At 34.7% G+C, this 10,155-nt stretch overlaps 1 protein-coding gene across 8 annotated transcripts in view; it reads right to left on the bottom strand.

The window, feature by feature from the left end:
- Positions 1-2,964: 2,964 nt before the first annotated feature.
- The window catches only part of YPEL1 (yippee like 1), a 48,955-nt gene continuing 41,764 nt past the window's right edge, over positions 2,965-10,155 (bottom strand). For all 8 annotated transcript variants that reach the window (XM_043498212.1, XM_038373036.2, XM_043498210.1 and 5 more), the window contains 3 exons: positions 8,509-8,552; positions 6,865-6,973; positions 2,965-5,380 (listed from right to left, as the gene is read on the bottom strand). In XM_043498212.1, coding sequence (XP_043354147.1) covers positions 5,291-5,380; positions 6,865-6,973; positions 8,509-8,552 — 243 coding nt within the window. In that variant the 3' untranslated portion in view covers positions 2,965-5,290. The remainder of the gene's footprint in view (positions 5,381-6,864; positions 6,974-8,508; positions 8,553-10,155) is intronic.

Here is a 10,155-nt window from a genome sequence, read left to right as displayed (position 1 = left end):
GAGGGTGTCCTGCCAGCACCTGTGGAGGTCTAGGGAATGAGATTAGCAGTTAATGGGATTAATGCTGCAGAGTCCTTCATTACTAGGAGATGCAGCATACTTTCCAAGTTCCTTGTACATACATGCTATCAGATTTATACTTTCCACAAAGTCTATGATGGTATAAGCCCTCAAATGGAGAAGTCTGAGTTGCATTTCACAGAACTCCATCATACCTGTTACTGACTCAAAGTTGAGTTTTTGTGTAATGTATATATAAAAAAAGTGACTCCACTCCAATGATTAAGTGCAGAGACATGTGAACTCCTTCAGAGGTGTTTTCAGCTGCTGTCTAAATTAATGGTTACTATTTAAAAACTTTTCTGATTAAAGAAGAATCACAAAAGCTCCTCCTGACCAAAGAAGAAATACAGAAGAAAGTGTCTGTGTTTACTGTGCCTCCCTGAAATTCATGACTGCTGTGTCAGGCTGGCCAAATTTAGTAAATAAAATAAAGAGGCATCATCCAATCTGTTTAGATCCCCAAATTATCTTCCTTCAAAAAGAAGGCAAATCCTATGCAGAATCTTTTAAAAATAAGTTTGTTATGCTTTTAGCTTATGAAAGCGCATTAAGCACTCTCCACTGTTGAGAGCAAGAGGTTTGAGACCCACTGACTAGGGACATATCCTAACTTATCTTCAGAAAATATATTTTTATGAAGAAAAAGCAAACGTTTAGCTTGACGTTATAACTAAAATATGTATTCACATAGCGTAACACGATTCCCATGACCACAAATGGCACAAAGTTAAAAAGTAACTCAACAAAACCATTAAAACTTTTATTGTGATACCTCAGATACAATATAGTGAAACAACAAATGATATACAGTATTGCTAGGACAAAACAGCAAAGCAGCCATGTCATCTGTAAAAGAAAGCATTTTAAAGTGTTTAAGAAACAATATGAGGCACAACTCAGTTGCCATTTATGACTCATGCTTTAGGCCTTAAATGATTTATAACAGTCCTTTTCAAAATTACCTCTGAAATTCCTGTTCCTTTACAATAGATACTGCTGATTGACTTACACTAGTGCTAAATGAAGTACAATACAATATCCTACAAGTTTAACAATAATTTGACGGCTTCCTTCCACTCTTGTCCCATCATCATACAACTGGGATGTTAAAATTTGTCTCTCTTTGTGGCACTCTGGTACCTCAATCTAGATACAGGTCTTGCAATCTGACTGTATGATCCTCTTATCTGGAAAAAAAAATCTGAGAGCAAAATATATAAAGGAAAATGTTCAAGTCCATTGGAAATGGTACCGAGCACCCTACTTTAGCACAAACGTAGTTTATATTAGGGAGCAATATGGATACGTTACTATTTCCATAATCAAAGGGTTAATTGCTTCTGTTTGTTTCTTTGAGGTATCGTTCACTTGAAATAAAATTAATTTCAATTCATGTCTTCCACAAGCTGCTATAAGATTAGATGCATGAAAATTAAGCCAGTTACAGAGAGGTTGCCAATTATTTTTAAACTTGCCAAATATTTTAGTTTGCAATAGGGCATCAGGACTTTATTAGTACCCTGTAACAGTACTAATGTAACAATTCAAACTACATCACTATATAGTTTATAGATAATGAAAAAGTTCACGTATTCCAGCCGCACTGAACAACATGCAGAAACTAGTCAGAAGAGGTTATGGATCCTTAGGAGGGCAATGAAATACTGTATATTAAAATGGCAACACAGTGAAAGAAAGAAATAAAATCCAAAACAGCAAAAGTGGTAAGGCTGATGTGTCAGTAAGCCCTCCCTAATTCTGTCAGACAGTTTACAGGAAATGTTGCAACTTAACATTTTGTAAATGACAGTATTGCCTTTCATTGGTTAAAAAGGTGTCCATAGTTATAAACCAAGGAAAGAATATTGGCATTTGAAGCAGACTCTCAATATTGTAACACCAGTGTTAAAGCACTATTTAGGGCCTAGACAATGAAGAATGTGTCACCAGATTCCAAAATCATGTCAAATTATGATGCTTAATTATTTTTGGACAGCCATTGCTTTTATGGGTTCAAAAGAAAAATCCTTTCAATACATGTATATTTTTCGCTAGCATATTCTTATGTATCCCAATGAACATTCTTTCCAAGAAGCCAGCTCGTAGTTGGTTCATTTGGTCCAAGAAAGAGCTAGCATGAAACAAGAGTTCACAAAAGCTTTTTGTTACAGTTTCTAAAAAAAAAAATACAAAATAAATGTTAAGACCAACAATAAAAATAACCAGTACAAGTAACAAAAGTGCTCAAGTGGGAGAGGAAGTAAACTTGCCCAGAATGAACACACAAAACCTTTAAATATAATCTTAATATATTAAAAAAAAAAAAGGTTAGAGGGAAAATGCTTTGTAGAATTCTCTTCAAGTAAGTTTTTCTTTTTAATGTACTGCTGGAAGGTTCAGTGACCAGACTGACCTCTTCACATCAACCAGCAGCCATTAATATCTGGAACCAACTTTCACCAAAACCATTAGGCGTAATTCTCCACATCTTTACAATGGGAGAATTATTTCAAAGAATTACTGCTCAAGTCAAGCAATAAGAAAAAAAGGTTCACATACTCCCAGATATCATAGCAAGCATAAAGAATTATTACACAGTAGTGTGCAGTAGGAATTTTGTATTAGTTATAGCTCCTTCTCTACTCCGTCTTGCCCCCCCCCCAAGACTAATAAGAATATTGCTTTATTTGGTTCTCTTAAAAGCCATAACATTATACATAACTCACATCAACTCCTTATGCCAGTAGTTGAAGTTTTAGGTGCTAAGCACTTAATGAAATCCCAACCTTTGGCATCAAGGGTAATTAAGGTTTTGGTGAAAATGTCCAGTTTGAAATACAAATAAATAATGCACTGAAAAAAGAGGTTGAGCATCTAAATAAGAATCTTTTCTAGTTAGAAAAAAAAAAGCTCATTGATAGGAAACATCCAAATCCACTATTTAAAATATTACTACAGATTGTTCTCTCTTGTAAAAAGAAAACATTAACCTTAAATTTGTACTCATTTTTATAGTGAAGGGTCGTGGTGTTTTTTCCTTCAACTCAGTGTAATTCTTCTTGAGTCTGTAGCCAGACAAAGAAAATATAAATTTTCTATAGACATCTCCATGGGTGTTATATTTAGGCTTTGAAGCCAACACAAACCCCTTGTTGATGGCTGTTTTGGTGCTTTCATTGTTGGCAATGGACATTATACTAGAGGAAAATTGAAAAATAGCCCAAACAAAACAGAATTCCAGGTTCTTTCAGATTGAACAGATGGCAGCACCAGATGACCATCTTGTGCCAATGACATTCAGATAAAGGGGACTCCTGGGTCCAATCTAATTCTTGATTATGGAGGAGCAGTATAAGCCACCCCACAAAATCCATATTGAACTCAGTTGCACTAGACCAGTTCTTTGGACTTAAGCCCAAGGGTTTTTACTGTTTCTACTTTTTAAAATTTAACTTCTGTAGGTTCATTATCACAGCTCCTGATGGACAGCTTCTGTATCGCTCCTAGTCATTGGCATGCTTGTAAATGAATGATGTCTGGTAATAAAGTGCAGTAGAGCTTTGAAAGCCTGTCAGAGATTTACCCAAAATGTAACAGCAGCAGCAATGGCACACATTGCAAACTTACAAATGCCATATTAAAATAGTTATTAAAAGGAAACTAACCTCTATTCTATTGTAAGGCTTTCATATTGTTCATTCCATCATAGTACTTATGTAGTGTTAATGAAAAAGATGCTGCCAACCATTTTGTCCTCAAGCATTAAGGGAGCTAAGTACAAAAGGTCCTCCACAAATACTTTTCATTTGATAACAAAATTAGCAATGAATAAAAGACACAAGATTAATTTTTTTAAATTTCTCTGAAAGTGCATGCACAAAACCCAATAGTAAATTTTGTGGCTACACATCTACAGAAGGCTTTCATTACTAAGTCACTCCAGTTAAGAAGCAGCTGGAAAAAAAAAAACAAAAAACAGAAAGGATGCAAGCTTTATATAAATTTTATTATGAAAATGTCTTTGGGGATGATTTATCCAGCAAACCAACAAACCCCTTTTTATTTTTTTAATTGTAAAAATTATCTTGCTATTCTATGAAGAAATGAAGTCAACTTCACACTTTCCTGCCCATCCACCAACCCCCTCTCTTCTGGAGGTACTGTTATAACTTCCATCTCATAAGCCCTGGCCTCTTGTCGCACAAAAAATAACTATATTTTTGTTAAAGTGTAGCAAAAGCAGAATATTTCAATGAATTTTCTTAATAACAACCTCTTTGTCCAGTGCATTAGACTACACAGCTACATGGAACCAGCCATAAAACTTCACAGATGCACAAGTCCCTGTTACTGTTAAAAGGTGCAGTACCAAAAACTTGTTTACACTGACTAATTTTTTATAAATACAAGATGCATATATTTTTGTGCCCTTTGATCTTGCAGGCTGTAATTTTATCTACTTCTCCCTTCAAGACAAGTTTGCTGGATAAGTAATGCAATTATGTTGATTAAATATATTCTACAGTATCACTGCCTTAGTATCCTTGTAAATTAGTTGCACTAAAAATATTGAACCATTAACGTATTCTTTTTTTGCAAAACTTAAGATCTACTAAATTGAGTCAGTGCAACCGAAAGATTTCTAAATGAGCACTGTATCTTTAATTTACTTGCCTGCAAGATGTACACAGATTATGGTACTCCCAAATTTTAAAAAGCAATTAATGAATACTCTAATACTGCATCCCTTTTACTGCCAGAGATATCAGAAATTGCTACATATAAAAAGACATCCCCAGCCCATACATTCTTCAGGACTATTCATATCAGTCTTCTGCTAGATTTGGTGTAGGTGTTTAGGCAAGAAGCATGCACAGCCAAGGTAGCATTATAGGCATAGGTCAAATAAAGATGTTAACCAGTAAAATTAATTTGCAGTTAGTGAACTATTTCTCTAGAACTTGAGAGTTTAGAAAAAGGTCATCCAAAATGTTCCAAAACAACTGTTCACACAAGAATACGTATACAAAAAGGGAATTTACACAAGGAGAAAAAGGCAAACATGGCCTGAAATAGCCACATGAACTACACTATTCATTTGTGAGGTTGCAAAGTTCAGTGATATTCTCAGAGACACCTCAGCCAAAATCCTCCTTTCATTTGCATTAGTCTGTATAAAGCATGTTCCACAGAATATTGTCCAAACAGAGTGAAAAATGCTTTTAATTTACTCCCAACCATTGTCTTTGATCATATGGGCAAGTTCAATGATAAATTTTCCTTCTTTGTATTTCTGACTGCTCTCAAAAGCATGTTCCTAGAAACAAGAAAATAAAAATATTTAAAATACTGGAGTTAGAGTTAGTTTTTCACATTATTTCATTACCAATTTTGACATGCAAATAAAAATGAATAGATAATTAACATCTGTAACATCTATTAAGGCTTTCTGGTGATATTTTATTTGTATGGATGTTTTCTCTTTCCTACTTGAAATATCTAATTTTTAGTGCACATGGCGTCCTTTACATAAAATCCACACTAAAATGTTAATATAGAATTGCACGTGCCTATGCATAAAACTATAATTCAACATTTATATCACATACATGTATCTGTTTACCTAGGTATTACTATGACCTCCATCAGTACATCTTGAGCAGCTCTCCAGGTACATTAGACATTTAACATGACTGTCATTTCTATAGAATGCCAGGATTACCACGTTGGTACTTTATTTCAGAGTCAAGATTGCGTGTGTGGGTGTCTGTTCTTTTACATATTGTCAACTACAGGTCTGCTAAGGCCAATCTTTCCTCAAACTACCCCTGGGATTGCTGGATTCAGACTGTGATTTTTGCCATTTTTTTTGTATTTTGTTAAGCCACAGCTTAATTGTAGGTGATTTCCTAGCAGCAACTTAAAATTTTGGACAGGTGTTGTTTTTCATTACTTTAAAGAGTGTGGAGTGTGTTTATGAGAATATCTTAGGTTCTTCTGAGTTCCAAACCAGTCTTGCATGGTAAGAGAAGGAATGACAGAAACCAAAGTTAGTATCTGGAATAAAACCTTCTAATGTAGCTGTTTGGTTTCCTTCATTCCATTACTGGACAAAGAAAACAGTCCTTTTACAACCTCAGCTCTAGATATTCATTATTCCTATGAGAGGGAACACATGCAGCTGTTTTCCAGAAGATTCTGAAATTCAGCTGAACCGAGTACATCCTACAAGTGGAAATATGCAAAGGTCACCTCAAAGAAGAATTTAACATTTTTACAGTGCGAAAACTGTAGCATGTTAGCAGTCTGATTACTTTTCAGCCACAAAATTGAGTTAATTATTGTGATTATTTGTAGCATAGAGTACAATATACTCGCCATTTATCATTGTAATTATCTGGCATTTTAAGAAAACAAAGAAAATAAAGAAATCTGAAAACTTGACATCCAAAGTTTTAATACCAAAATGTGCGTGGCACTTAAATTCCAAGATAATAGGCACTATAGAAAAAAAAAACCCACACTACTATAATGGGGCCTACAGCTTACATTGGCTTTATTATTCTCAAAATGTAAGACATTGAACCTTCTATAACATTCAAGTAATATAGTTTGGCTTGTATTACACAACTAGTTATAAATGCAGTATTTTTTTTCTGCTGGATGTGGATGTAATGGATTAAGAGTCACTCATTCTAAACAATAATGAATGGTGCCTCAGTAGATTAAGGACAACTACTGTGGATTGCTTCATATATGAATGTTTGATCAAGAAATACAATTATTATATACATTACTTACATATTTCCATCCAAGAGTGGTTTTACAGTTTTCACAATAGATATCTGCTACAGCATGTAAACCTGTCAAAAGAACTCTCTCCTCTGCTGGACCACAGCCCACATTTACCCTGTAACAAAGAACTGAAATAATAGTATCTTAAACCACAAGACAGATGTTGCTTTTTGTTTGACAACATCCTACTTTCTTCCTGGAGATGAAATCTGAGACCAAGTCTCCAAGATATATATGCCACTATTTTTAGTAAAACATTTGTGAAATTAAGTTTTAGGGTTATACTTAAAGAGTCAAGAGGAAAAAAGTATAATCATTTTGTTTTTCATTTTCTACCATGAAATGGTGTCTTTTGTAGCATGAGTTAACTACCACCCATGTCATCAAGTAACATAAAATAAAGCACGATAAATGAGAAACTCTTTAACAGTACTTAAAACAATATATTAATAAAAGTGACAGATGGCTTATAACTTAGGCCTTGCCTATGCTGGGAATTAGCTGCTTTCAAACAGGGGTAAGCTCCACCAGTGCCAATTACAGCTTTCCTTTTCTACGTTAGGGATTTGTAACAATGCGACTACATTAATGTAGGAAAGGCTTTAGCAATATTTCTATGCTATACACCATAGGTTAAAATACAATAATCACTGACAGTGAATATTAAAAAACAATGGAATGCCTCTTGCATATCTAGCTATGGCGTACTGCTCCAAAAGGAAACTTTCCCAATTAAAAACATATGCCTAAAAGACTAGCCAAATAGTCATTCTAGGAAAATCAGGCAACATCTGGTTAAACCTGTTATACTACCCAGATCTGTAGTACTCTTGACTATGCCTGGCATCTCAATTCTACATGAAGCAACTACAGATAAAAGAACAAAGATATCTGTAAAAGGTAGAGTCATCTTTCAATCTTCACCGTAATTACCTCATCTATAAAAATAAAACAGACACATCTGACTTGCATTCTACTTATGAATTGCTCTGAGCAATTCAGCTAGTTAAAAATAGAGATGCAATCCAATGACAGCATATTACAAAATCAAAATTAGTTCACGATCTATAAAAGCAAGGTAACCAGCATGTATGTAGGACTGCAGTGTTAAGGGGCTACTGCAAACATTGGACCCTCTTGAGATAAGTCTGGCTTCTTGCTTCTGACAAATCTGCAATTTTCAAGGCCAATATTCAAGCATCCCAAAGGTTAACCTGAAAAAATAATGGCTTTGCTTTGGGCTATAGTGATGATGTCCACCAGAGTAAAGTTACAGTAACATAATTTATTTGAATGTCAAACTTTACATGGTTTTCTGGAATAAAACAGTTTAGTGTCACTTGTCTCAATTCAGTTAGAATCAGATGCAGTTGAAAGTTTTATTTCAAATTAAGAGTTAAATGTGACTAATGATAGGATTTCCTAAATAACTGTAAGGAAGACTCAGACTACATTCTCCTGAGAAAGGCCAGTTATTCCAGTCACACTTATCAACAGGGATTTCCAGTATAAGGCCGTAGTCCATTAAGAACAGAATTTGAAAGAGCAGATGAAAGTGTGACTGTTACTAATGTTGAGTATTTTGCCCATTTGAGGAACATACTTTCTATGAAGTATCATCTTTTGGTATGTAATTATAGTCATACTTACACAGAATTAAAGAGGTAGGCTCTTCCCTGGCTTCCCTGAAAAGACTGTAAGAAAGAGAAAAATATAATCTTTAAAATAAAACAGTTTCAGAAGTGATGTATTATAAATCATAAAATAATATAGTGTTGCCTTTAAAGACATTAAAGTTTATACAGAAATTACTTTTATTGCATGACAACTTTTAACCACATCTGTATGGAATATGAAAATGAAATATTTTGTACCAGCAAGGAACAAGAAAACAAATAAAAAAGCTTTACCATAAAGGCCTCAGTTTGAAAACACAATTTTTTCTCCAAAACTTCACATTTTCCATTTTACATTTTTTTAAAATTGAAAGGGTTGCATAATGTATTGGCTAGACATCCCCTTAAATGTCCATAACATGTATTTAACCAAGTTCCATGGAGTGGGCCAAATTACAATTTTTGTTAGGGTCCATAGACTGGCCTATGTTAGGGCCATATGCTACACTTGACCCAAAGGAAATGTCTCACTGATGTCAATGCGAGTTTCCCATCAAAAGTGTAGAATATGACCCTTAAACGGAAGGTAGAAAAGTCCAGGAGAAGCAGGTTTCCTTCCCCAACTATTCCTGGGTAGGGACTGTCAGAGGCTGAGAAATTTATCAGGCTAATCTCCATGTTATTCCCCAAACATGCCTGTCACAGAAGAAATTCCTTCATAAAAACTATGTTAAGAAGATGTTAAGATTGCATGGTTAAGCACTCAAAAGTCTAAAATTATCAGAATTAAGGTTGCACGCACAACCCTTAACTTTGTCGCCTTGTGCATATGCATTACAATTCAGTCTTTCGTTATGCAGTTACATGCCATTTCTCAATCATCATCATGCGATTTTGCAGTTTTTTCTACAGCCTTTTAAAGTACCTTTCACACGATGGGCAGTGAACAAGGTGCATCACACACACACACACACACACACACACACCCTTCATTGCTTCCCTTTGATATATAAAGTAGTAGACTACACTGTACATTTGTATATCTGTTTGTAGGGAAAAACATATACAACACTATTTGATTAGTGTTAGTCTGTATTCGCAAAAAGAAAAGGAGTACTTGTGGCACTTTAGAGACTAACAAATTTATTAGAGCATAAGCTTTCGTGAGCTACAGCTCACTTCATCGGATGCATCCGATGAAGTGAGCTGTAGCTCACGAAAGCTTATGCTCTAATAAATTTGTTAGTCTCTAAAGTGCCACAAGTACTCCTTTTCTTTTTGCGAACACTATTTGAGAAACAGTATAAAATCCTACAAAGACTGTAGACACACTAAGAGGCATGCAAACTTAACAGGTTTTTGGATGTAATATATATTAGATATACCTTTATGGTCAGGTCACCTACTACTGAAATGCAGCCACACTGGTCAAAGAATGAGACAGAGTTTAACAGCAAAAGCAATGCTATTGCTCTGTTTAGATAAGGAACTGAAGAATATCATATCCAAGTGAAAGTATAGAGGGAATTTAGAATTGAGAATGTAATTATCCAGGTTGGATGTTGTTATCCCCAATGTCTTGACCAAATTTCCTTTTCTTGGGAAAAGGGCAAAAATGATTACTGTACTCAGGATCTTGATTTTAAATCTCATAAAAAACAGTACTTCCAAAAGTAGAGTG

Source organism: Dermochelys coriacea, chromosome 15 (genome assembly GCF_009764565.3).
Source record: "Dermochelys coriacea isolate rDerCor1 chromosome 15, rDerCor1.pri.v4, whole genome shotgun sequence".
NCBI lineage: Eukaryota > Metazoa > Chordata > Testudines > Dermochelyidae > Dermochelys > Dermochelys coriacea.
Note: the sequence above shows the minus strand (reverse complement) of the source record. Positions and strands in the feature narration are given on the sequence as shown.